The sequence below is a fragment of the Corvus hawaiiensis genome, chromosome 4, assembly GCF_020740725.1.
Source record: "Corvus hawaiiensis isolate bCorHaw1 chromosome 4, bCorHaw1.pri.cur, whole genome shotgun sequence".
Classification (NCBI taxonomy): Eukaryota; Metazoa; Chordata; class Aves; order Passeriformes; family Corvidae; genus Corvus; species Corvus hawaiiensis.
Window position 1 is genome coordinate 40,490,689 of NC_063216.1, and position 27,332 is coordinate 40,518,020.

A 27,332-nucleotide genomic window follows, 5' to 3' on the forward strand; every position below is an offset into this window, starting at 1 on the left:
CCTCCTTGGACGTTAAAGCATTTTTGTTCAAAGTTGAATTTGTGTTGCATTTCCATGAAAAACATCTCTAGATGTTTTCAAAGGGATGATGCAATTGAGAGGAACTGTCAACTCCCTCAAGGGCAGAGAGGCCCTGTAGATAGACCGTGACAAATTAGAGAATTGGGCAACCACCAACTGTATGCAGTTTAACAAGGGCAGGTGCCAAATCCTGCACGTAGGAAGGGGCAATTCTGGTTGTGTGTGTAGACTGGGAAGAGGCAGTGCAGAAAGAGACCTGGGGGTCCTGGTTGATGGCAAGTTGAACACAAGTCATCAGTGCCCTGGCAGCCAGGAGGGCCAACCCTGTTTTGGGGGGGCATCAGGCACAGCATCGCCAGCCAGGTGAGGGCAGGGATTGTCCCACTGTGCTCTGCACTGGGGTGGCCTCACCTCAAGTCTTGTGCGCAGGTTTGGGTGCCACAATGTATAAAAGACGTGAATCTGTTAGACGGCATCCAAATAAGGCTGCAAGCATGATGAAGGGTCTGGAGGGGGAGCCGTATGAGGAGCGGCTGAGGTTGCTTGGTCTGTTTGGCCTGGAGAAGAGGAGGCTGATGGGAGATCTCATTGCGGTCTTCAACATCCTCACAAGGGGAGGTGGAAGGGCAGCTGTTGGTCTCTTTACTCTTGTGACCAGTGACAGGACCCAAGGGAATGGCATAAAGCTGAGTCAGGAGAGGTTTAGGTTGGATATCAACAAAAAACTCTTCACCCAGAGGGTGGCTGGGCACTGGAACAGGCTCCCCAGGGAAGTGGTCACAGCACCAAGCCTGACAGAGTTCAAGAAGTGCTTGGATAACGCTCTCAGTCACATGGTATGATGCTTGGGATGTCCTTAGGGCCAGGAATTGGACTTGATGATCCTGGTGGGTCCTTTCCAACTCAGCATATTCTATGATTCTGTGATTCGAGTAAATGGTATCTCTTGACTGCTGAGGGAAAATTGCTTTTGGGGAATTTTGACAGGAGGGGAAGAAAGGTATTTCATCTGTCTATTAGCTGTTTTTCACGCCTGCAGTTATTCCTGGTTTGTATTAGGATCCCATTGCCTTTCAGTTACTAAGCATTCAGATGTTATCTCACTTCAAGAGCTGAATGAAACCTTGTCTGCATTGCAGAAGATGTGTAACTGCCATTTCCAAACAAATCTCAGTGCAAAGTTGTACTGAATGTGAAAAGAAGCTGTAGTTAATCAAGATGTGATTTAAGGTGTGAATTAACTTGATTTGCTGGACGGAGATAGAACCTACCTTGATATATAAAAAGGCAGGAAACCCCAGCAATAGACCTCCTTCTTCCATGTAGTGAAGTTGTATTTGCTGACATCTTGAAGAATGTACAGGAAACTTTGTAGGAAGCCCGTATTTGAATTACATATGAAAACAAAATTATTTTGATGGCCTAATTTCAGTCAAAATTTAACCTTGAATGTTGCAGGAATATAATTATGTAGTGATAATTCACACTACTGTATAGTTAAATTTCAAACAATTGCACATATTCTTCATGTCAGTATATATACCAGTGAGCCCTAACAGCCTAATTGGATCCAGGGCATTTGCTTTAATTTTTTTTGCAAACTTTTTTTTTTTTTTTTTGCAAAACTTTTTAAGTAGTGTTTCGAGGGATTCCAGTGAACCATTTTCATAGTCCAGCTGACTCCAGAGTCTGTACTTGTTTAAAAACAATGTTTGTTAGTGCATTTTAACCAGCAAATTTGTAATAGTAGGGTTGGTTTAATATCTGGAAAACTTTGTCAGACACTTGTAAACACAGACAATTCTATTTATTTAAAGCCCGATGACCAGCTTGTTTATGTAATCTCTCTGTTGGCCAGATGACATACCAATGTGAGCCAGGACCAAAGAGGAGAGTTAGCCAAGTTCCTTGCATCCTAGTTTGACAGAGATTTAATTGGCAGTAAAAGGTTTCATTAATTGAAATGGTCTCAGCTGCCTTTTCTGTCCTTGTATATTCTCTTGTCGCAGGTGCATGTCTGTGTGTTAGTCTGTGCAGTGAATCAGATGAAGGAGCTCATATGGAATGAGAGAAATCTTCGCTTTCTCCTTGTTTTTTTTCACGTAGATCACACTCTGTCCTGCATTACTACCATCCACACAATCACTTTTGTAGACAGAACAAAAAGGGAACATGACCAGTTTTCTGGAGCAATATTGATTTATGTCACTCTGCAGTGGTTTGCAGAGTGTTCACTAATAATTTGATTTATTAGTGAAGTATATACTGTTAAAAGGTAATGCAAGCTGCCTGAGATCATGTGCAAGAAGTAAATTTTAAAGCTGTGTTTGAAATACTGCATTGAAGTGAGTGTTTGATTTCAATCTTGGACAAAGAACTGATGTTGGTAGATGTCTTTGGCAGCAGTTACTTTTTCACCAGTATGAAAGAAACCATTGGCATTGTTATGGATTACTTCTTTACTTACTGTTTTTCCATCCTGGATTTCCACAGACTGTAAAAAGAATTCCTCTTTTAGAGGGAGACACTCAAATGAACTGATCTCTTCATTGCTCATGACAAATCATTCACTTTTATAGTAATGATTAGATATTTTAAATGTGGGTTAAAACTCAAAGTTAAAAAATATTAAGGAATATAAACCAGATTTGTAAATAGGAATTTATGTTAAAAAATATTCATCTGCTTTTAGGTCAACTCTTGGTCAGAACGGGGATGTCCCTCCTTTTCTCCTTCCCTTTCTTCATTTCCTACCAACCTTCAGTTCTCCAAAAGTGGAGGAGACAAGATCTTAGATTGTAGATGCTCGCCTCATTTTAAGATCTTATGAATAGTTAGAAATCTTAGATTAAATCTTGATTGATAGGCACATAATGCTATTTACAGTGTGACTACTTATTTTCATGTTGCCAGTGACCTTTGGACAAAGAACGCACACAAAATAAATTTCACAAGATGAGAATAGAGATGAATAATACATTTTCCTAGTGTTTTCATCATCACTTTAAAGCATGGTTGGTTTGCATTTACATTAGAGATTTCAAAGTAATAAAAGTCATAATTTACCAAATCTGCAATATTAATTTGGAGTTCAGAGGAATTTTTTTTATGCATCAGATGTGCATTTTTAACGTTCTGTTCATAGTAGAACTACAGAAATAAAACCCACTAATACTTACTGTAGAAACATCTGTTACAAAAGACTTGTTAATTGGCTCAAGGTTTTTTTGTTTGTTTGTTTTAACAGCTGTCATTTGTAGCAAATGAGAGAATTTGCCATGCACTTTGTCTCTGAGCATTTGTTTGCTTTCCCAGCTTTTTCTGAAGAACTAACTTTTCTGAATAGTACTGCCAAACTTTTTAAAGTGTCCTGTTGAGTTAAATATACGAGTCTAAGTGTATGTAATTGCTTTACAGCTTATATTTACATTTAGTGTATGAAAATGTCTTAGTAAATATGAGGGTATATGGTGAATTCATTGCATCCTTTTAGTGTCTAGAGTACAAAACAAGCATCTGATACCTTAAGATTTTTTAGTACGAGTGTATGTGTGCTTCACTAGACTGCAATCTCAGATGCAGTTTCTCCCTTTATCGTGGATTCTGCCTTTCACTGCAAACAGAGGCGAGAAAAAGAAGCTGTTAAAAAAATAAGAACTGAGGAAGATTAGAGCCCAGAGTTCCTACTTTATTGTATCTGCAGGCAGTTAGGCAAAATTTAGACCCGATGTAGCTCTCCATCCAAACCTAAAAAGGCAATTGAACCACTTGTCCATAGCTAAGGGGGCAACTGGGATGTTTCTGAGACCATCACCACCAGGAGATGTGTCTGCAATTACTGATGTGGCATTTCAGTTTACAGATACAGTGAACATGTATCTGAATGTATTAGATGAAACAATTTGAATCCCTTTAGGTATGGGAAGTCTCCAGTCCAAGCTTTCCAGACAAAGCAGGATCACCTGTAGCAAATTGCTCAGGACTGTAGCCAGTTGGGGGTTTTTTTATTACCATGGATAGAAATATGTCTCCATCATCTTTACCCCATAAGGAATTTGTACACATTGGCAAGATACCTCCTGAGCATTCTTATTCTCCTGGCTGAACATTTCCAGCACTTTCAGCTTCTCCTCATGTGTCAGATGCTCCAGACGTTTAATCATAGGTCCAGCTTTGCTGGAGTCTCTCCAGTATATTGTTCTTATACTGAAAAGTCCAGAACTGGACCCAGCATGCCAGCTGTGGTCTCACCAGGGCTGAGTTAGAGCAGAGGGGGATTAGAGAATAAACTGAGTTAGAAGGGACTCACAAGTCCAACTCCTGTCCCTGAGCAGGACACCCCCAATGGCCACCATGTACCTGGGAGTATTGTCCAAGTGCTTCTTGATGTATATCTGGTTTGGTGTTGTGACCGCTTTCCTGCAGAGCCTGTTCCAGTGCCTAACCACCCTGAAGTGTGAAGAACCTTTTCCTAATATCCAGCCTAAACCTCCCCTGACACAGTTTCAGACCGTTCCCTCGGGTCCTATCCTGTCACCAGAGAGAAGAGATCAGTGTCTGACCCTCCTCTTCCTCTCACAAGAAAGTTGTGACTGCAGTGAGGTGTCCCCTCAGTCTCCTCACAGACCAAGTGACCTCAACAACTCCTTATATGAATTCTCCCCATGTCCCTTCACTGTCTCTGTAGCTTTCCTCAGGATGCTGTCCCTCAGCCTGCTGGCAGTGCATCCTAAGGATGCCATGGGCCTTCTTTGCTGCAAAGACACAGTGATGGCTCATATTCGACTTGATGTCCACCAGGACACCCAGGTTCTTTTCTGCCCAGCAACTTTCCAACCAGTCCACAGCGTGTACTCGTACTTGGGATTATTCATCTCCAGTCTCAGGTGCAGGACTTTGCATTTTCCTTTTTTTTTGAACTTCATGGGTTCTCTGTAAGTCGTCTCTGGATGACAGCACAGCCACCTGATGTATTGTTAACCTCTCACCCAAGTTGTTTGTAGTGTGGAAAGTTGCTGAGGCTGTACTTTGTCTCATCATTCAGGTCATTAATGAAGTCATTAAACGGTACTGGTCCCTGTATCAGTCCCTGCAAAGTGACTGGCGTCCAGCTGGACTTAATGCTGCTGTTCATACCTGTTGGACCCAGTAGTCACTGCATCATGGTCTACTTACCTGGTCCATATTTCCATATACAGATGTTGTGTGGGAAGGTGTTGAAAGCTTTGCTAACATTGAGATAAATATCATCTGCTATACCTTCATTCACCAAGCCAGTCCTCTCATCATAGAAGGCTGTCATGTTAGGTGTGGTTTCCCCTTCATAGATCCGTGCTGATTTCACCATCTGGTCCTTGAGGATTTGTTCCATTTCCTACTCAGGGACTGAGTTAAGGACTGTCCTGTAGTTCTCTGGATGATCCTTCTTGAAGAAAGGAATGACATTTACTTCATTTTAGTCCTCAGAAACCTCCCCCTGCTTCCATGACCTTTCAAAGATAACCTACCCCTAAGTAAACTTTAAAAATAGTGTTGGTACCATTTAAAATTGTTTCTCTGCCCTTTTAGAGGTAAAATTAGATTTCTGTTTCACAGCTGTGAATCACTAATTTTCAGATGCTGTCATCAATGATAAAAATAGTTATCAGTGTTAAACTGGCAATTTTGCCAAGTTTGTGGGTTTCTTTAAATAGTTCCCATGACTTTGTTGAATTTTGTTCTTCTACTTGTCTTAGAGATAAAATGTAGAACATATGGCAGAACTTAAAAATGCTTCATAAAATAAAATGTACTTTCAGATCAAATTTTTTCTATAATACAAATAATTTTTCAATTCTATTTTCTATAGTAAAATAATATTCTTTGGATCCTAATTTTTAGCTTGTTTACTTACAAAGTCACTAATGTGCTGATCAGTGAAGGCAGTGTAATGTTTCGTAGAATTTTCAGAGTGGATGGAATTTCTCTTGCATCTTGTTTTGAGAACTCATTTACTTCTTTGCCTGCAGTAAGTGTTCTAAGTAGACAGAATTTCATACTTCGCCATTATTTTTTTCTTGTAAAGGCAATTGTCAACTCCTTAAATATTCTTTTCTGACTTTTTTACCTGTTATTTGCCGGGGGGTGTTTTGCCTGTGACTAAGAAAATAATTGGTTCATGTTCTTACAACGTCCTAAAAATATTTATGGACTTACTCTGTCAAATCTGAGCCATTGTTTACCAGTTGAAACATGTCTTAATTTTTGTACTTGACAGTGTCAGTTTTTGTTTCCATCCAGAAGGACAGCAGTGGTGCTGAGGAATTGGAACAGTTTTGCTCTGCTGCTCTTAAAGTTAATGAACAGCTATCAAAGTGCATGTGTTTCCATACTAGTTAGTGGTAGTGGAGGTGTGCTGGTGGCAGGGTGTGAGCTGTTTCACATCTTGTACATGCAGGGGGATGGAATAAGTGCATCCAGTTTTATGATGTAATCAGAGGTAATTTAAGGCTTCTTAGGTGGTGTTCAGAAGCAGTAACTTGTTGAGAATAATTCTGGTATTGTCTATACCTGACAACAAAAGAGTGCAAAACTGAGTTTTACAGTGGCATGGGACTGCTCTTACTGCTGACTTAGTTTTCTGTGGAGGGATAAAGTATTTTGGCAGTATAGATACAAGAAAAATATTAATTAGTCTTTCCTTTTTGTTTCTTTTAGGACTCCTCCAGGATGGTTTCAAGCAGGTATAAAAGGTATGCGATCTTTGTACACAACACATTTTTTTTACATTTCTGCTAGAAATAATGCTGATTAAATGTTTGTTTGTAGTAGAGGCCATCATACTGCTACGGTAGATATGTAGCCTGATATTGGGCAAAGGACCTGAAAGATGCAGCAAACTTATCCAAACCCCTCTATTATGTTACTATTTTAAAATAAATTCAGCTAGTGTTTTGCTGGGTCTTACTAGGACTGAATGGTTTCCCAACCAAATGTCGAACTTGACTACTCATTGCCTAGGAGCCAGTATTTTTACAGTTTATATTCCAAAGTTTAATAAAGGAAGATAATTTTGTTGCTCTCCACAGTAACACTGAAAGATGGTTTTGTCATACTACTGTCTCAGTTGTAGCAGATGTTTCTCATATATAGCATGTCCTGTTTGTTACTTGTTTGTCTTTGAGTCAAGTATTACCCTGGTCATTACTCCAGCATTTTAATCAGAAAAATACTTCAGAAGCTCTTGATGCACCTGACCAGTGTGTGAAATTTTTGCCCATGTGGAATTAAGACTGACAAAACTATCACAACTATTAGGAAATGTTATGGTAACATGGGGTTTAAAATATGTCAAGTGAAGCAAGACAATCACGTAAGAATGTTTTTATTTGGTACATGGATACATTCTGTTTTAGGTATCCTTTACTTGGGTAAAATGTGTAGATGGTTGATTCATCATTGTGTATATATCATGACTGTAGAAGAAAGTGCAAAGAGCACCTACAATTATCTAGTCTTCACTGCTGTGTTTTCTACCCCTCAGACTTGTTCACCTGTAGAATCATAGAACAGTTTGGGTTGGAAGAGACCTTGAAGGTCATCTAGTCCAGTTCCCCTGCCATGGGCAGGGACACTTTCCACTGAACTAGATTGCTTAGAGCCCCATCCAACCTGGCCTTGAACACTTAGAGGGAGGGAACACCCATAGCTTCTCTGGGCAACCAGTTCCAGAGTCTCACCTCCCACACTGTAAAAAATAATAACTTATCCTGTTATGCTTTAGCTTTTCTAGCATGGTGTCTTTTATATTTATATTCCCAGGTTCTCATAAACCCAGCTGAGTGATGCTTTTTGTTGCTATAGGTGTTTTTTTTTTTTTAAATCACTTTGTCATTGCAGAATGGGTGGGCTTATTGTCACAACCTTAATAACTATATAATTTCGTGATTCATTTCTTGTTAATCAAGCACATTTTAGTTCAGTCTTTACTTCCTCATCAGTCCTGGTGCAGAATTTTATTGCTGTTTGTATCTGCCAAATACTTAGTGGTGTGTGTCATACTTCCGTGGCTTTTCATCAGCCTTATCTCTGCTTGCATGCTGTATATACTCACTTGCAAAAACTTGGTTGTGCGTGGGGTGGTAATAAATAGAAGTTTGCACAACCACATTCATAACTTACTTGAAAATAACCTGATTCTTCAGATTAGCATTGCAAAAGTAGGGAACGCCAAATCTAGAAAATGCTAAATAAGACTTGGTTGTGCAGTCTTCCCTCAGTCAGCTTTAGTTATATGTGGGATGTAGGGTCTTTGTCAACTTCCCCTGTCAGGACAGGCATCACATTCAGGAGGAATCTGACTTGCTGTGAGGTGCAGCTCAGTATTTTATGGATGTTGCCATCTGCCTTACTCATTGCATAGTCTTGAAACTTCATGTTGAAAAGGAAGGATTACTTTCCACTGTCAGCACAGTGCCCAGTACTCACAAATAGTGGGTTTTATTCTAATTGTACCTCCCTGAGGTGTACAATGCCCACTGTGATTAGAGTTAGTAGTATCTATTAATTTTCCACAGTGTTCGGGAATTTCTACCTCCCTGAAGTAATTTTTCCTGTGAGGGTACTTAAGGTATGACTCCCAGTGGTTTAACTTTCTGGTATGAATGGTAAAGGAGTCAGAACCAGAATTGTTCTGGGCTTGTTAGCTTCCAACATCTGCAGTAAGGGTAGGTCTTACAGAAAGCAGTCTCCTCTACAGTAATTCTTATTTAGATTACTCAGATCTCACTGAAGTCCCAAATACAGTAGGAGTCCCTTGGAAAGTCAGTTGTTGGAGCATGGTGCTGGTATAACACTAAGGCTGCGGATTCAATTCCTGTATGGGCCATTCACTTAAGAGTTGGACTCCATGACCCTTGTGGGTCCCTTCCAACTCAGAGTATTTTGTGAATCTGTGAAATGGAAAAATGCCATTCTGTGCTTGCACCTAGAACTGGAATGTGGATGCCTAAAGGCTGAATTGAGATCATAAGCTGCTTCAAGGCTCAAATACGTTCAGCTTAATGTGCTTTTAACAGTCTTGGGTGTACTCCCTTAGGTTGTCAAAGCAAACTGAGAGTGAAGCATATTCTTACATAGGGACAACCACTTCGAGATCCTATTTGAAACTTACTTGCAACAGTAAGTTGCCAGTACTTTGTGGGAGAGAGATTGTTGGTAGACTTTATAGACATATGATAGCAAAAGGAAAGCATGTTTTCCTAAAATGTTGGATTCTGTAATAGATCCTCTTTCCCTTTGAAAGATTGCATTATTTGCCAGAAATATTCAGGTTGCTTTCTTCCATCTTTACTACTTCTGCTTCTTCTCTTTTGTCTTCTCGCTCTTCCCCAGTTATTCCTCATCAAACATGGCATCTTCCTCATCTCAGCATTTTTCTTCACTTCACTGGTTTCTATTTCCTAGCCCAGTTAGGCACCCTTTCCTTTCTCTCCCCCTTTCTCTTACATCCTTATGTTTAATCATTGAGGTCCTAGTCTTCTCTTTGTTATTGTTCTGATTTCTTGTGGGTTTTTTTTTTTGGTTGGTTGGTTTTGGTGTTTTTTTCCCTTCCTGTTTTGTCTCCATTATCTGTCCTTTTCTGACATTTCGTCCTGGATTACTGATACCATTGTGGACTTCCAGTACCTTTTCTTTCCCTTTCCATGTAACCGTTTTCATATTTTATGTTTGGACTTGATGATCTTAGAGATTCTTTTACAACTTCAACAATTCTGTGATTTCGTCTCTACACTGAGACACCCAGCCTCCTGTTCCTGACAAGAGAAGAGAGACTTCAGAGCAGAGAAGATCTGTTCTTACAGAATCACTGTTTTCTTGGTGTGTTCCAGGACTCAAGCAATTCTACAGATTTTACACTATGAATTACACTGGCTACTTTCCCTTATATGGATGCAACAATCTGTGACTAAACATTTATATGACATTGCTGGGAAACCTGTTTCACTGAGTGTCCATTGACTGGAAAACATGTTTACAAATGAACTCTGCTGGCTGCTGTGTGTTTCTGTGTGCTTAGTGACTTGGACAAACTGAGCCTGTCTCTTCGTGCTGTAGAGTAAATAAAAGTTTGTGATGAGGCTCTTAGTCTATAAGTGTAGTCTGTCTTCTGAATTTACTTCAGAAATTTTCACCCCCCCCAAAAGTTTGTGAAGGGGTTCCTTTGTAGTTGCATGATTAAGTGCATAAAATATTTTCAAAAGAAAGTGATGGCTTTGTTGTGATCTGGAGTGGTACTGTGAGATCTATTAAAAGCATGACCAGAATCTGCAAGGTCATGCTGACATGAAGGCAGCAGGACAGGCAGGAGAGTATCTGGGAGCTGAGGTCAATCATGTGTCCTAACTGTGAGCTTCATGTGTTTTAAATGTGTAGGTATACTTAAGTTGTAATAGCCCATATCAACTTCCTATTCTTCCATTTTCCGCTCAGGTTTTCCTAATGTGATATGGCTCATCTTGGCCATTTCAAACTACTGTTATGAAACTGGGTATGCCATTTTTTGGCATTTTTCACTGCTTTGTGAGTAGTTATTTTTAAGTACCAAGCACGCTGCCATTAGTAAGAATGGTTTTCCAATTTAGGTTTGATGGTATCAGCATAGTTGGTGTTACCAATGATTTCTTAAACATGAGAAGAACAAAGTGCATTCCTTTATTGAAATATTTGAGTCTAATCTACTTGTAAATGTGAATTATGTTTTTCTTGTGTTCTGTGAACTGAAAGGCTTGTTTGCAAGTAACTGTAAAGCAAGGTGTGTATGCTGACATAGAAATATTTTTATAAACACAGAAAGTTTGTTTTATCAGCTTACTTTAAAGACTGTCTACTAGTTTTTGAACCAATTCAGTTTCTTTTAAAAAAATGTAAAGCAAACCTTGTAGATTGGGATTTAAAGATTTTTGCATGGTTCTTGAATCAGAGAGATCAACTGGATCAGTTTACAGAAGGAGCTAGATTAAAATCTCTTCATGGTTCAGAAGTGTGTTCCCCTTAAAAGTTTGTTTACTAGTGGAAATGAATACAATATGGTATGGTTTTGCGGCTTCCAGTCGAAATGTCAGAGAGGATTTTTGCCCCCTCTTTCAGGATAGTACAGCACATTAGCATGGAACCGTAGAGATAGAGACCATTTAGCACTAATTGTAAAAGACTACATCATACTCCAGTTTATCATTCATGTAAGAGCTGAAAAATAAATGGGAAAGTAGAGACCATAAAAAAAGAGGAAGAAGGTGCTTCAGAGCACTCACTGGAGGGGCTGTGAGGGAAATGTTTGAACACTGCTGAAATTACCTTGCTCAGGGTTTTTAGATAATTATAAAACTTAAACTATAACAGTTTACTTTCCATCATACTAACCTTGATCTCACTAATTAAAGAAAAACAGAGCCGCAAAATACTGTTTCATAATGCTATGCCCAAACTTGCCTGCTTGCCTGCATTTAGGAGTTTTGCACTGAGGGCTGGCTTTGGAAGCATTGTCTCATCTAGCTTGTTATCTTAGGACCACTACATTGCAGAAAAGAGCATTTTTTTTTAGACAGAGGTCACTCAAGATGTTTTTCTTGACTTTTGTAGCCCTTTTTGAGTCACCGCTGACGTTATGAGAAGGCATAAACACCTAGGGTTTATTTCTGCAGAAGGTTTTGATGGTCTAAGTTGAGCTGGCTGGAGTTCCTCACTGCCCCTTGGGCCAGTGCTCATGCAGCCAAGCAGGGCACTGCTTCAGGGAGCCACTGTGACTGGAAGTTGATGGCTCGCTTTTGCTTGGCTGCTCGATTGCTGCATCAGTTCCTTGAGTAGTTTCCCATTCACCTGAAGGCCAGAGGCAGGAAAAGTGGAGGGGGCTAGGGAAGTGCACTGTAGAGAAGACAAGACTGCCTTTCCGTAGTTCAACTCTGAAAGCCACAAATTTGGCTTAAGCAGTCTGAAGTGAAGGCCAAGGTGCCCTATTTAGAAATAATTGTCCTTTGCTTCTTCTAAAGAAGCTAATAGCAACTGACTGGATTGCAGTGACATAAATAACTAGGAGTTTCCAAATCAGGTATGGTTATAAGATTCTGGCATAAAAAGAAACCTGTTGTAGTTGAAATACAGTTTTGGCAGGGTGAAATGGCAATTTAGACAGTGCTTTAGAAAGACATTGAAAGAATCAAAGAAGCACTAGAAGGTGCAAGAGGTATTCTACCTTGCTGTAATAATGCTTTTAAACCATATCTGTGTGAATAACTGATTTTACTGTAAAGGAAATAACTAGGAGCATCGTTCCAAACCAAAATTTCTGTTTCTCTGTAAGAGTAGTGAAACTGATTTTGCTATATGTTTTTTGTTTAAGTACAGCTAGAAAAAAACCCTTTTAAAATATAAATATATTTGTCTATTTTTTATATAAAAATAATCTAGAGGTATACTTTCATAGACAGTATCTTCTTTGAGGGTGGTTCATAGATAATTTCCTCTTAGTAGACACCAAGTTCAGTGATACTGTTTTTCTGGTCATCATTGCGCCCTGGCAGCCAGGAAGGGTCCTGGGGGGCATCAGGCACAGCATCACCAGCCAGGCAAGGGAGGGGATTGTCCCGCTCTGCTCTGCACTGGGACAGCCTCACCTTGGGTGCTGGGGGCAGTTTTGGGTGCCACAATATAAAAATGACATGAAGCTATTAGAGACCATCCAGAAGAGAAGCAACAAGGATGGTGAAGGGTCTGGAAGGGAAGCCATATGAGGAATGGCTGAGGGCACTTGGTCTGTTCAGCCTGGAGAAGAGGAGATCGAGGGGAGACCTCATTGCAGTTATAACTTCCTTGTGAGGGGAAGAGGAGGGGCAGGTACAGATATCTTGACACTTGTGACCCATGACAGGACTCAATGGAAGGGCATAAAGCTGAGTCAGGAGAGGTTTAGGTTGGATATCAAGAAGAGGTTTTCCAGCCAGAGGGTGGTTGGGCATGGGAGTAGGTTTCCCAAGGTAGTGGTCACAGCACCAAGCCTGACAGAGTTCAAGAAGTATTTCAACAATGCTTTCAGGCACATGGTGTGATCCTTGGGGTGTCCAGGGCCAGCAGTTAGATCCTTGGGGTGTCCAGGGCCAGCAGTTAGACTCAATGATCCAGCTAGTCCCTTCCAACTCAGCATATTCTATGATTCTGTGATTCTTTCTCATTTAATGCTCATAAAATGACATTGCATCTGAAGACTTAAGTTCCATTCTTTGTGAAAGATGTGTCTGTTATGTCTTGGATAGTACATTTTTTGCCATTGCTGTGTACTAGCCATTGGTTATAACAACCAAAATAATGAACTTTTTATCTGCCACATTCCTGTTAATGAAACCCTTCCTGTCTAGGTATTCTTCTGTCTAATCTTTGTGTAGGAGCTTCTGCCAATATCACTCACTGGAGCTGAGTTGAAATACTCCAGTATGTTGGCAAAAGTGTTCATTTTTGAGTGATGAAAAATTGAGACTATTTTTTGTGTGGTTTCTCCTTGAGACATCAGCAGCATGAAACTACATGTCTTTCAGAAAGCTAAATAATCTAGAATTTATAGAGTTAAGTTAAAATATTTCTCTTATGTTGTGTTGCAACACGCATATCCGGTCCTAGAAATGTTTTTTAAAAAATCTTCTGGATGAAGAATAAACAGTGCTAAATATGGTAATAACATTAAGCTACAAAATTCCTTACAATTGTGTCAGTGTGTCTTGGAAACTTCACACATACTGGAGCAAAAGAATATTTATATCCACGAAAAGATAACCCCTTTGCCAGATACTCCTGCTTTTGATTTGCAGTGTATCCATCTAAATCTGCACGTTGTCAGCAGGGGTTTTCTAGAGTTATGAAATGCAAAATTGTTAAATGAACACATTAATCATACACTCTTCTGTGTTTTAAAGGAAATGTTGTAGGGATGCTCATAGTGCTTTTCGTTCTTTTCCTAAGTGGTCTAGAAAACCAGTGTATACATACTTCAGCTGTGTGATTTTGCAGAATCACAGGCTGGTTGACGTTGGAAGGGACCTCTGGGGAAAATCTTGTCCAGTCCCCTCCTAAGCAGGGCCACCTAGAGCTGGTTGCTGAGGACCATCTCCAGGTGGCTTTTGACTATCTCTGTTATTCTTTTTTTTTTTTTTTGGTTTTGGCAGTTTGTCTGTATATCTTCTGTCTAAGAAGTGTAATTTTGTTGAACTGGAGAGGGAAAATCAGTGTCTCTTTGCCTGCTCCAAGGGCACTCTGTTCTGTTGTACTTAGTTATTCATTGGAATCATCACTGAAGGTAAGTAACATTACTGTTAGGAAGAAAATGGCTGTGGGAAGGACACTGTTAGAAAATGGTTGACTTGTCATACATATTTTTACATTAGCACTGTTTTTGTACACAGCAGTAGTAATGGAGAACCCACATGCTTTTTTAATAACTAACTTATGTGCACTTGCAGTGCTTATCTGTTGATTCCATGACAGGGATTTTTAATAGAGACATAATCTAAACCAAAAAACCCCATAGGACCACTTAAGGAGTGTCTACCAACAGAGGTGTGACAAACTCCTCTGTATCAAAGTTTTGAGGCAAAATATCTGGAGATGGCATAAAATTAGTTTGTTGAGTCACATCACTTTCTCACTTCGGTTTGCATTCCAGTCCCTTACAGGCCAAATCCATAGATCCTGAAAAGTCAGTCAGTATTCTTCTTAAGTTTTGGACATGTACTTGTTTTTCATTCTATGTTTTCATCTACTTAAAAAGGTGCTTGGTTTAAACTTTGTAGTGGCACTTCAGTTCTTGAATTAAAGTTATTTAGCTTGGTTTTTAATGTTCATAAAACTTGAAAAATAGGGTAAGTTTGTGTTTATAGTGTATTACCTATGTGATGAAAGCTGCATTATTCAAGTATTTGAATCCCTGAGGCAGTGAATTTAGTGAGTTCTCAGCCGCACAAGAGCTGTGAAATATGTTCTCTTCAGTTTATTAGACTGACCTATTGACTGCTTTGGAGAGCACTTCTGTGACTGCTCTAATTTCCGTGTTGTTAAATGTGTAAATAGGTGTCTGCTTTGCTCTTTGCCTTTCACAGTACAGCTAATGCACCAGAAGACGATGCTCCAAACAGATATTCCCGAACAGAGAGGACAACTTACAGCAGATACAGCAGGGATGCAAATTCTTCTGGCAGTTCTCTACCAAGTAACATTTTGGAAAAGAGGATTGAGGAACTTGAAAGGGTAAGTACTAACTAACCTTTCCATGACATATATCTGAAATAAAGTACTTTTGAAACTCCATGGGGAAATTTACAAGTAAAATACATAGAAATGATGCTAAATGTTTGAAGTACAGATAGTTATGTCTACAAAATGTATAAAGAATCAGACTGAATGAGAAGAATGTGAACTTTCAAATCACAGATGTTTAGTTTTCATTTGGTATGTAAGTGAGAAATAGTTAAGGTAAAGATAATACACTTAGAGAGCCAGCAGTGCTCTGCATGCTTCTGTTATGTACCTTGTGACACACCAACATAGACAAATATCTTGGGGGAAGAAGAGGCTCACTGGCTGTTCAGAAGGTTACAAGCTGTTTTCTGATCTACTTGTTGGTGTGGATTTTTTTAGTATACTGAAATATAAAATTTAATTGCTATCCAGTTGTTTGTTAAAGTTGTAAACATTTAAAATACATATTTAAAACAAGTTTTCATTGTTTCGCATTGACTTCATACAAACCATTTTGGGAAAATGCAATAATGTTAAGCTGAGCTTTTCACCTAAGCCAATATATTGCTAAATAATGTCATCTCTGTAATCTATTACTGGTTTCTCTGTCTTCCTCTGAAGTGGATTTTTTATGGGTAACTTGCCAAATATTCTTGAATTGTATAGGTGAAAGTTACTAAGTAAACACAATTTGAATGGGTCTTCTTTTGGAAAGGGTGAAAATAACATCTATTTTGTAGCAATTACTATTTTTTTTTTTTTTTAAAGACTTGAGGAGCCTTCATTTGAGTAAAATACACCATAATCCTCTCTTCTAAATCAGCTTCTTTCTGAAATGCTTAATTGCCAGTAACAAAAAACAGTAGAAGATTTAAGGTCCTTTTTTCAATATCCTGAATCTTGACTTACTGAATTCCTAATGAACAGTTTCATTTTTTCTCATGTTTGGGCCCACAGATTTAAAACTGAGTCTTCATTTCTTGTTAATGGTATTATAAAAAAACCAAAACAACAAAGGAAAACCCAACCAACAACAAAGACTAACCCTTCCAATATAAGAAATTTGAAAGCTGATACTTTACATTCACTTCTTCTGGTTTGGGCCCCTGTCCAATTCTGTATTCATGCTTAAATTAAATATTAATTAAAACACATGAGTCAAATACAAAAAATATTTGCTGTTGGTAAAATATTATCTTAGATATGATTCTTTAGCTTCTTGAAATGTAAAAGGACTTGAAGATGTGGGTTTGACTTGCTGTAGAAAAGGAATTATAGGTGTGTGTTCTTCTTTGTTTTAGATGGTATTAACTTAAAACTGTCTCTTAAAACAAAAATTTACATTTCCAACTTCATTCTGTATTCTGGTTATAGGAACTTGCAAAAGAAAGACAGGAAAATGCAAGATTAATGAAGATGGCGCAGGACAAAGAGGAACTAATTGGAAAGCTGAAAGAAGAAATTGATTTATTAAACAGAGTAAGGAAATACTTTCTTACATGGCCCTCTAAAGAGGGGATAAAAGTCTCTGCATTCTCTGTTGTATTCTTCAGGCACCCACATCCATTGGGCAAGGTCAGAAGAGAACTAATTGAGGGCTTTTTTGTATTTGTGTAGCTTTTCAAGAGGTATGTCAATAAGTTATATTTTCTTTCTAAGGCGAATTTTTACAATGACAATATTTGTCATAATTGACTTCCCTAAGTCCAGTCTTATTAGAGTACCTCAGTTCCTTGTTGCTCTGAGTGTTCATAGAGCAAAATAAAAGCAAAAGCTCTTTATATGCTGACAGATATTCTCATACTCTTTATTGTTGATCCCAAGTAAACGCAGAACAGGACAGAGGGCAGGAGACAAGAGGTAACATCACCAAGCAAGGTGTGAAAGCAGGAGAAGAGGAGTAGGAGAGTGAGACATGCTTGGAAATGGGACAGGATGAGAAGTTTTAAAGTTGATAGAAAAAAGTTCCACCAGTTTTAACGGCAATCAGGAATTCTTTCATAGAGTGTATTATTGACCTCATCCTGCACTTCCTGGCTGAGGTGTGGAGTCTGGATGTACTAGAGATACATGGGTCTCTTCTAGTCCAGTGCAGATACGGCTTTGGTCAATCCATCAGTGAAGGGAGGCAATAACTGCATGAAGCGCGTCAAACTTAGATGTTGCAGCTCCTCATCTATAGTAAAGGAGGACAGCATTCACAAATTTGCAAACTAACCTAGAAAATTAAAGGACATGAGATTATTCTGAAATACGTATTTTGTTTTTTATATGAAGAAAGTTTTAAGTTAATCTGTAGGATAAATGAAGCATTGTCTGTTTTAGAGAGATTTCTATTTTAATTGAGGCATTGGTCTTCATGCAGTTCTTTCATTCTGCAAAGAATCTGTCACATCTAAGCTGATGACCTTTCTACAGTTGAAGCAGGTGTTTGTTCCTTCTGTGTAGTGGATGGCAAAGCTATTTAATACTGTTGGTCACGTCTGACTTCCTGATTCAAAGGTTGGAAAGAACAAATCAAAAGAACCTAAACCACTGAAATCTTATGGTTTAGGACCATGACTTTTTGAGAGGTTTGCTGTTCCAGAAGCAGTGTTATTTTTTGGCTATATTTGAAGTATGATATGCTAAATGAAATCCGTCAGGTGTCTAACTAGAAACTGTCTTTGAAAATCTATTGTAAAGTTAGGCACTGTCTGTACCTTGCCTATGTTAACTACAAGGACAGTTTCTGCTTGTTGGAAGAAAACATTAAACTGTCCTTTCAAAAACAACTTTGTTACACAGTGACTAAAACTGTAACTTTCCATGAGATCTACAAATCCATCTTATAGGTAGATGCTTTTAAAAGCAGAAGAGAATGGATTTTTTTTTTTTTCTCCATCAGGTCAGCATTCTTCATAGCTTTAATGTTGTCTGTTTGCTCAATAGAGTGCAAGTTATGTCTGTGTCTCTTGGGCTTTTCTTAATGATGAAATAGCTGCCTTTTGATTTTATGAGCGGCATAATTATTTGTCTCCCTGAAATCATGTCTCAAGTTAACTGTTAAAATAGTTTTACTTTCCTGTTTGTTAACTCTTGGATTTATGATTGCTTCTATACTGGCTATCCATGTGGATTTAGAAAGAGAAAATGTTTAAAAAATTAAGCTGCAGAAATACCACATCAATCTCATGCTTGAAGGTTAGGGAAATTATTAGGGCAGTTATATTTGCTTCAGGTTTATTATCATAACCGAGAACATGAGAGCCAGCACTTGGACATCCATCTGTTCTTCATGGAGTGTCCCTCTGTAGGCCTAGCACCAGGATTGGATGCTTTTCATGGAAGAACAGTTGTGATCTTCAGCCTTCTGTTCAGATAAAAGGATGTCCTGAGGACTAAACTTCATTTAGTGAGTCTATGCAGAGGTCTTCCTAAAAAATTTTGCTGGTAGGCAGCCTAAATAGGGGTCTCTAAATTTGAGCATCTACACATTCATTCATTCTCCAGCTTTTCTGTTCATCAAAATACACAGTTATTGGATGTTAAGATGCACAGGTATGGAAAGAATGTCACATCAAAGACCCTAGATAACTTCTTAAAAAGCCATTTTTTTGCATATCTTTCTGACTGCCCCATCCATATTTAAAGAAATGCTCTTTCTAGAAGTTTCAGTCAGTTTGTAACCATGGATGCGTCCCTGATTGGGAAAGACCTTGTGTTGCATTTGAAAAACTTTTTCCAAGAATCATGAAAATTTCTTGGTAGAATTTTTCTGATTTTAGGTAAGTATATTTATTTAATGTGACAGTCAGTACGTCACAGAGATACTTAAAGAATATGAGCTGCATTTATATTGAGGAACAGAAAAGGCTTTCTGCAAAAAATGGCATTCTCTCATTCCAGTATATTAGACACTAAAAGTATGTCTGCGATGTTGTTTGTAAGAAAGGGGCAATTGCTTTATAAAAATCTTAAATATCTGAAGGGAAAGGCATCTCAAAATATTTAAATACTTTGTAGGCAAAGTTCAACTGTCAACTAGTTTACACTTAGTCATCTCTGACCTCACTAAGATGTCGTCGTAGTTAAAAGTGTGTTTGGAGAGAGTCTGTCAGTGAGGATTTACAGTCCAGTTAGTGTCAATTGTGTAGTTATCAGTTCCTTTGGCATGTGAAGTTCAAGCTTTCCTGCTATTGCATGTTTTTTTGCTAATAAGCATAAATTAGTGTTGTAATTTTGAATAAGAAACGCTGAATTTCAGAATAGCAAAATCCCCTCCATCTCTCAGCCCATTGTTTCTGTAGATATTTAAACTGCAGCAGTGATTTTTCCTGGCTTATATTGAAGAAACTCTTACATGTAGTAATTTTTGGAATGTTACTTTTGCAGCATAAACATTTCACAAACTTTTAATATTTGATTTTGAGTCAATTATACTAGAATTTTAAACAGGAGGTTTTTAGGTAAGCTTTAATTGAGGCATCCGTTGGTTAGGTCAACAAGTTTGAACATTATTTAAAGTTTTATGTATACCAAACTATAAAAACCCCTATTTTCTTGAAAATATGCTGTCCTTTCCATCTGATTATTGATCTGAATTACACAAAAGAGAATATAAAGTGTCTTTGTTTATAGTAAATTGTATTTATAGTATCTATCCATCAAAACTTTCTCTGTTTAGATGTTTAAGTCACTTCTATCCGTTATGTTGGAGTGGTCAAATGCTTTTCCTGGAAGTGATTCATACTGTGACACAGCCATTACTTCTGTGAGGCAAAGAGGAATTTCTGCTAGTGATTTCTTGATTCCACACTAGAAAATAATAAAATAATTGCAAAGGTATTGTGGTATGGATTTTAGCTTGGCAAACTGAAGAGGCTTTTAAAAATCATTTTACCAATTGAATATGTGATCTCTATTGTGCATTTCTGGAATGACCTCACTAAAAAAGAAATAAGAAACTGGGCTTTGTATGTCAAACGCTGCTTAACAACTGAAAGGGCCGAGAGAGAAAAATCTTCTCTTTACTACTTAAGGCAACAGGACGGTTTTGCAGACTTGATTCAAAAGACACATAGGCTTTCTGGTGAGAATTCCGGTTTGTTTTCCTTTGCCCACCTTTCATTTTTCTCCTTAAAATCCTGTCCTTGACATCACCCTTCTGTTTCTTCATTCTTTTTTATTTCACATTGTTTCTTGCATGTGATTTTTGTACAGTAAAATAATTTTTAATGAAGTAATGTTTGTATTAAGCAGCCATTATCACTGGTTTTCACTTTAAAGGCTTGAAAAAACTTGGTAGGAGTGAAGAAGTGAAATGGGAACTGGACAAAAATGGTAATTAGTGGAAAAGACAAAAACATTTGGGGTGAAAGCAATCTGTTTTGAGCACCCATTACTACCGTGTGTGTGCTGTCTGTTCTTTCAGTAGCAGTTTAGACAGAAGGTACAAAATCCAATTTTATTTTTTTTCTACGGAAAACAGAAAAAAGTGGACAGGCATATATTTTTCTGAAAATTTTGATGCTTAATGCACAAAGGAGGTCTTCTTGCAGTTATAACCAGTGGTCTGTATGTGTGAGTGCCATAGTTGAAGACAAGCAATCAGGGGAGCAGGAGCAGTAGCTGATTAATACACTCTTTGTATATGCCAGAAGAATAATCACCCCCCATTCTATTTTGGTTTCTTTATGCATTAATTCCTGATGTAGCTTTGATTTGAACATGTTTCTATTTAAAGGTACTTGAGAATATAATATTAATGTTTTGTAATTACAGTAACACTTGGAAACAGGCTGGTTTAACAGTTTTAAGGGTATCTACTGTGACACTAATTCTTCCCTACCCCAGCTTCCTCATTTCAGAGCTAAGACGCTAAATTCCTGCTGCTACTAATTGAGAGTTTGTATTTCCGTCCTGAGAAGTGTTTATTTTTCTTTTTTCTTGTACAGGATCTAGATGATATAGAAGATGAAAATGAACAATTGAAGCAAGAAAATAAAACCCTCTTAAAAGTTGTTGGACAGCTGACAAGGTAGAAGATCCAGGTGTCAACGAGGAAAGATTTTAAAAACTACTGATTGAACATTAAGGTCAATATAGTAATATTTCCTGTGTTGCAGTATGTTATAATAACTGTCTTTGTATTTATTGTTAGGAAACCAGATGAATGTTTATTTTCATAGTACTTTCTCCTTCGTTCAATGAAATGGCATAAAATTTGGGGTATATTTTTAGCTTGCTTTTCACATAAGCATAATTAAAATTTTTGACATATTTCAGAATATTAAGTTCAAAAATATTTGGATTTTATATCTTCAGATTACAACTGCATAAATTACAGTAATCTAAAATGATTAGCACCAAGATCACTTTCAGTCCATGTGGGTGTATATTTTTGAAATGTATGGAAGCAATACATATAAGCTTTGTTTACACAGATTCAAAATATGTATTTTGGGAAGTGCTTCCTTTTTTGTTCAAACAGCTGTAAAGTGGATGCCTTATTACTGATGTATAACATTTTGCAGATTGATTACTTGCTCTAGAACTCTTATATGTTGAGTTTTTTTACTGTGTCTGAAAGATTGACAATAGTAGAGGGTAGCAATTTTTTTTCTGTGTTTAACAGTATTCTGTCAGAAGGGGAAGGTTTTACTAAAAAACAACAAAACAAACAAATGCAAAACACCACAAAGCCAAATAAATCACCTCTGGCATCAGCATTAATAAGTTCTTAGAATCATATTGAAGTTGTGCACTGCAGTTTATTTTACAGCCTTTGCTTTTGCAATGAAATTCAAGTTTGCAATCAGACAGTTAGTTTGCTGTGTTGAGAATTCAGACAAAGCCTGGAGCTTTCATTTTAGTAGAGACACTTTCTGTTGTCATCCTAAAATTTGTAGTGATCATAACCCATACGAGTTTTTTGGTTTTTTTAAGCTGAGTGAAAATTTTTTGTACATAACGAAGTAGAGGGGCATACTAGTGATTTATGCCTTTTTGAAACATCAAATAGATAAAAACCCCCTTTTTATTCTTGATTTTAAACTAACAAGTTGTTTAAAAAGTGCCTGGTCAGATGTTATGATCCAGTTATGATTGTGTACCGATTCTTCTATAACATGATAGCTGACAAAATTTTCCTTAGATTTTAACCACAGACCTCAGTTAACATTTAGACTGAAAATCATTTGTACTTTATTTCATCTTAATACAGCCCATTTTTCATTCTTGATCAGATTAAATGTACATGTCCTTTGAGGAAAGACACTAGAAATTAAAACATTTCAAAGAGTCCAGGCTTTTTCTTGACAATTTTGAAGTTTGGTGTCAGAAAGTTACATACTTACACTTCTTGTTACCTTAAAACTTAAAAGCAACTTTAATATAACAATATAACAGTTGTTATATTAATATATATTTATATGAAGTATATATAACAATTACCTTTTCAGATTTGCCAGTTGTTTTCATAATGTGTATTTAATGACAGTGTTTGTTAAGTTTAAAATCCAGCTATTATTGTTACACTTGGGATTGTGTTGGATATAGAATAGGTTATTTGGCATTTGTGCATTCTGATGAGGAAGAACTTTTCAAAGCTTTAAAGTGTTTTTCAAGACACTTATAGTCCAGGATGCCTCATTGTTTTCCTTCACAGTGGATGAGATCCCATGGAACACTGTTTAAAACCTTTACTTAGGGGGTTAAATGGTACAGGGGGTTTGTATAAGCCCTTTGAACTACAATATACACCAATGAGTATTGCTTGTAATATTACTGAAACAGTAAGAGGTCCCTTAATTATAAGTTTCATGAAATTAAACATTCAAAGTAATAATAAAGTCAGTTGAAATGTATGCCTTTTGAATAAATATGAAGCTTTCTCTGGAAGAAATCTGATTTCCTTCTCTGTGTACGAGGTAGGAAATAAACATACCCATGTACTGCGTGGGATGTCAAACATATTGAAGCATTGTTAAGGACTTACTGCAGTACACACAGATATCAATATGAAGTTGCAAGTGAGATGTTTCATAAAATGTGTTTCATGTACATTTTAAGCCAAAGAAAAATAGCAACAAAGAACGTAAACAGGAGTTACTTGTCTTCATATTACCTCTTCTTGGCAGCAGTAATGCCAGAATTAGAATTTTTTTTTTTAACTTGTACATAAAACTGACAGAAGTATTTGGCAGAATTTCTGGATTTCTAATGTAACTGTTCTTGTTCGGATTGTGGTTTTTCTGCTCTGGAAAACTTGTGGTAGTTGAGTTTTCCTCTGAAAACAGTCTCATAATCATAATGCAGAGTAATTTGCAAAAAACATCCGTTTTATGTATTTAAATAATTTAAACATCGTTAACCTATGAGTAACTGAATATCCATTTTAGTTTTGAGCATTGACTAGTTGTGGTGATACTTGTTATCGGATTAAAAAATGATTTGAGATTCTTCTACTGCAGGTAAATGATACATGTTTAATAATAAAGATTGTTTGCCTTTGTTCAAATAAAACAAAATGCTTTTTAATCCAGGTTGAGTACTTACTGCCTTTTAAAGGAGAATTAATACTGTCTGTCTAAAATTCTAACTGGATTTGTCCCCCATATTGTGAAGTTCCCAACCTGAATGCTAAAATTAGTTTTGCATTCACATTGGAATTGTCAAGTGTGTATGTATATGCAGACACACAAGAGAGAAGTCTGCAAATGTACACTATACTTATTTTTTGCTTCAGGTATGTAGTGAGTATCCTTCCATCAGTTCGATAGAAATGATCCTTGCTCCTACTTCAAGGTAGAAGTATAACCCTTCCCAGGAAAAGGAAGGATGTTACAGTGCTGTTTCTACAGAAAGTGAATTGATTTAACTTCATTTATCTTCTGCAGGTTCTGTATAAGTACATGTTCTCTTCTCCCTCACAAGCAGATTTGTTAAAGGCAATCTCCTTTTCACTTGTTGCTGCAGACTACACATAAAGAGAACAAGTGGATAATCAGTTAATACCAGAGAGATAATAACTATATCACAGTTTATCATAAAGTTTGTAATGTTGTTGTTTTAAAAGAATGTAAACATAAATACCACAAGTAACCATGCATTCAACACCATGATTACTTTATGGATAAGACATTATCCATTAAGAGCATTTGCACTTAGTAAATTTAAAATGTTAGGTGAATTTGGTTAAGGATGACTTCCTTTATGAAATCGTGGTGGCTTTTAGATTTGTTTTAAAATACAAAATTATGTCTTTCCTCAGGTTTTGCCTTTGGCATTTTAGGTTCCTCAGTCTTGGTGGGAAATTTTAACTCCAAGTACACAAGTGCCTGTTCTGTGCTCCTCCTTTAGTCACTGGATTGCCATACAGTAGTTTCCTGATCTTAGCACTTGGTATGCTTTCATGTGGATATTCTCATTTTTGTCTCATAACTTGACTCTTCTTATCTTTTGATATAATCTTCTTTCCCTTGTTACAGAAATTTAAGTGGTATCTGTGAAGTGTAACAATGTCCATAAACCTGTTTGCTGGATTTTCTCCTTTCTTTAAACAGACCTCAAATATTTATATGAAAAATTTTTCTCATACAACTTCGGGTTCCTACACTGAGGAATGTACTGCTGCTGAAAGTTGGTTTGGGACACTTAAGAGCTTGCCAAGGTTTTGAGAGGAATTGAATATTGATAAGGATATTAAGCCAATCTAATGCTCTAGTTGTACTGTAAAAAGTTCTGTTAGTCTCCAACTACTAAAAGTGAAACCTTATGGGAATATCACATGTAAGAGTAATGGTGGTGTATGAAAATGATTTGGACAGGAGCCAACAACAGGATACACATCTGTCTAATGTGTCCCAAAATAGCCCAATTCTCTGTGGAGGTCTAGTGGATTTCCACCTAAATGTACAGGTTTGCAGTTGAGTGCTTCCTTTTTAGCAGCTGACAGCCTTTCAGGTATGGAAATTGATGCATATGTTTCACTTGGCATTCCTTGAGCAAGAAGGCCTTATTCAGACCAAATAGCCATAGTCTCTCCTGCTGGTATCTCAGGAAGGATTTCTGTTTAAACAAAATTGACCTTCAATTTTTGGATTCACTGAAGACATTTGATGTAATATTAAGCAATTGGCATGTTTTAATAATTGTTTAGGAAATGGGTGACATCTTTTATACCACACAAAAAGAGAATGTTTCATTTTCTTATGTGCAACATCAAGGCCACGAGGCCTTTTCTCGAAGTGAAAGTTGCTGCCTCCGGAAAAGACTCTTCTAATACCTTTAGGTTGGGCTCATTTTATAGCCTGATGAACGTCCTCACCTCAATAAATGCAAACACACCAGGCCTTCTTTTAACAGCACTAGAAGTTAAAATGTCTTTGGAAGAATTCTATGAGCAGATTTGAGGGTAATGTCTTGAGACTGAGAGTCCTTGTTTTCTTTAGGGCTTTGAGCAACCTGGTCTAGTGAAAAGCATTCTTTTGCATGGTAAGGGAGGGGGGAACTAGATAATTTTTGAGGTCCCTTCTATACCCAAACCATTCTGATTCTTCATTGAAGAAAATCTGGCTAAAAAGACAACATCCAGCAGTGTTTCTGAGTGACTACCTTTGGCCATCTTTGGTATCTTTTAACTGATGCCTTTGTTTTGTATAAAAGCTCTTTAAAAGCCTTATCTGTACTGCAAAGATAATCCAAGTCTACCTTGATTTTTAATTAATATGTTGTAAATGTTAAAAAATATTAAATAACGTAGGAATCAAACTTGGTTTTCAGATCTCAAATTCCTTTAATAAGGGAGATAATGAAAATGTATGCACATTTCATGTTAAAGCTCTGCCTCATTTTCTGGTAAACAGAACCACTGTTGAAAATGAACAGGTTTTATAATTGATTCTCTCATTGTTGACCTCTTTAGGTGTTACAGCTAATAAAATGCTTTCTGAAATAGCAAAAAGATATGCTTAAAAAGTGTCAGCAGCTAAAATGAGAACTTAATCTCCTCTTAGTCTTTTAGGGTGGGAACTCAAACAATTTTTATTGGTTTTCCTTGATTAAGAGACCTGAAGATATTTAGGTATTACAGGCTCATTCAGTGAGCTGTTGTGTAATCTGCAACAAAGTAGCATTAACTGTTGTCCTTTCCTTGTATCAGCATTTTCTAAGAACACTAAGCATAACTTAAAGATAGTATTTTTCTGTTACACAGGTTTATATTTTAGAAATCTGGAGCTTGATAATTGGCATCTTGACATATTCTCCATTAGTATTTCTCTCTGGAAATCAGATTTTGTGGACAAGCAGCCTTTGGAATGAAATCTTTGTTTTCTCTCTCAGAAATGTTAATCTCTGCTTTTGCCTGAAGGCTCATTATAACAATGATGCATTTTAGACAGTTTAAAATTTTGATTGCAACAGTGTATGTGTGTTTACAGCCAGCTACCAAATATATTTAATGGGTGGGGACAATAAAACCGCTGAAGCTTTGCAAGTTGAGACTCTCTAGAAATAACTCTCATATTTCTCTGTGAAGCAATTATGGAGAAAATGCTAATTGTTCCCAGCTGAATCACTCTTTCTTCTCATTTAATTGCTTCGACTCACTATGGTTTGTAATAAAATATCACTAAAACCCTCCTGTAATTCTGTTTCTTGGCTTTGTATGAGAAGTGACATTTAAAAAAGAGTGGTCACTTTCAGTTTTCATTATCCAGATCCTAGGATTTATAGGGATGCTTTAAAGCAGGGAGAAAACAAGGAAAAATGTGTGGGTTGAGATTATGCAGGATTGAATATTAGGAAGAGGAAATCTGTGTGTAAGGATGAAGAAAATTAGGTTTTCTTCAGCATTTTTTTCACCTAGTTTTCAACAAGGAAAGGATGACAAACTGGATATTTTACAGAGATCTAGAAGTAGTTCCAGATATCACTGCAGTACAGTTAAGTGTTTTTTGTGAAAAATGTCATCACCAGCTTTTCATTTGCTCACCTTTGCAGAAACACTTGAGAAGAATATGACTTTCTACCCTTGAAGAAATGCAAATAACTATCTTTACCCAGACCTT

The 27,332-nt window shown here is 37.2% G+C and overlaps 1 protein-coding gene across 1 annotated transcript in view; it reads left to right on the forward strand.

Moving 5' to 3' along the window:
• PAWR (pro-apoptotic WT1 regulator) overlaps positions 1 to 23,803 on the forward strand; it is a 75,481-nt gene extending 51,678 nt beyond the window's left edge. The window contains exons 3-6 of the mRNA XM_048301072.1: positions 6,718 to 6,752; positions 15,141 to 15,288; positions 16,654 to 16,758; positions 21,216 to 23,803. Coding sequence (XP_048157029.1) covers positions 6,718 to 6,752; positions 15,141 to 15,288; positions 16,654 to 16,758; positions 21,216 to 21,302 — 375 coding nt within the window. The 3' untranslated portion in view covers positions 21,303 to 23,803. The remainder of the gene's footprint in view (positions 1 to 6,717; positions 6,753 to 15,140; positions 15,289 to 16,653; positions 16,759 to 21,215) is intronic.
• The last annotated feature ends 3,529 nt before the right edge of the window (positions 23,804 to 27,332 follow it).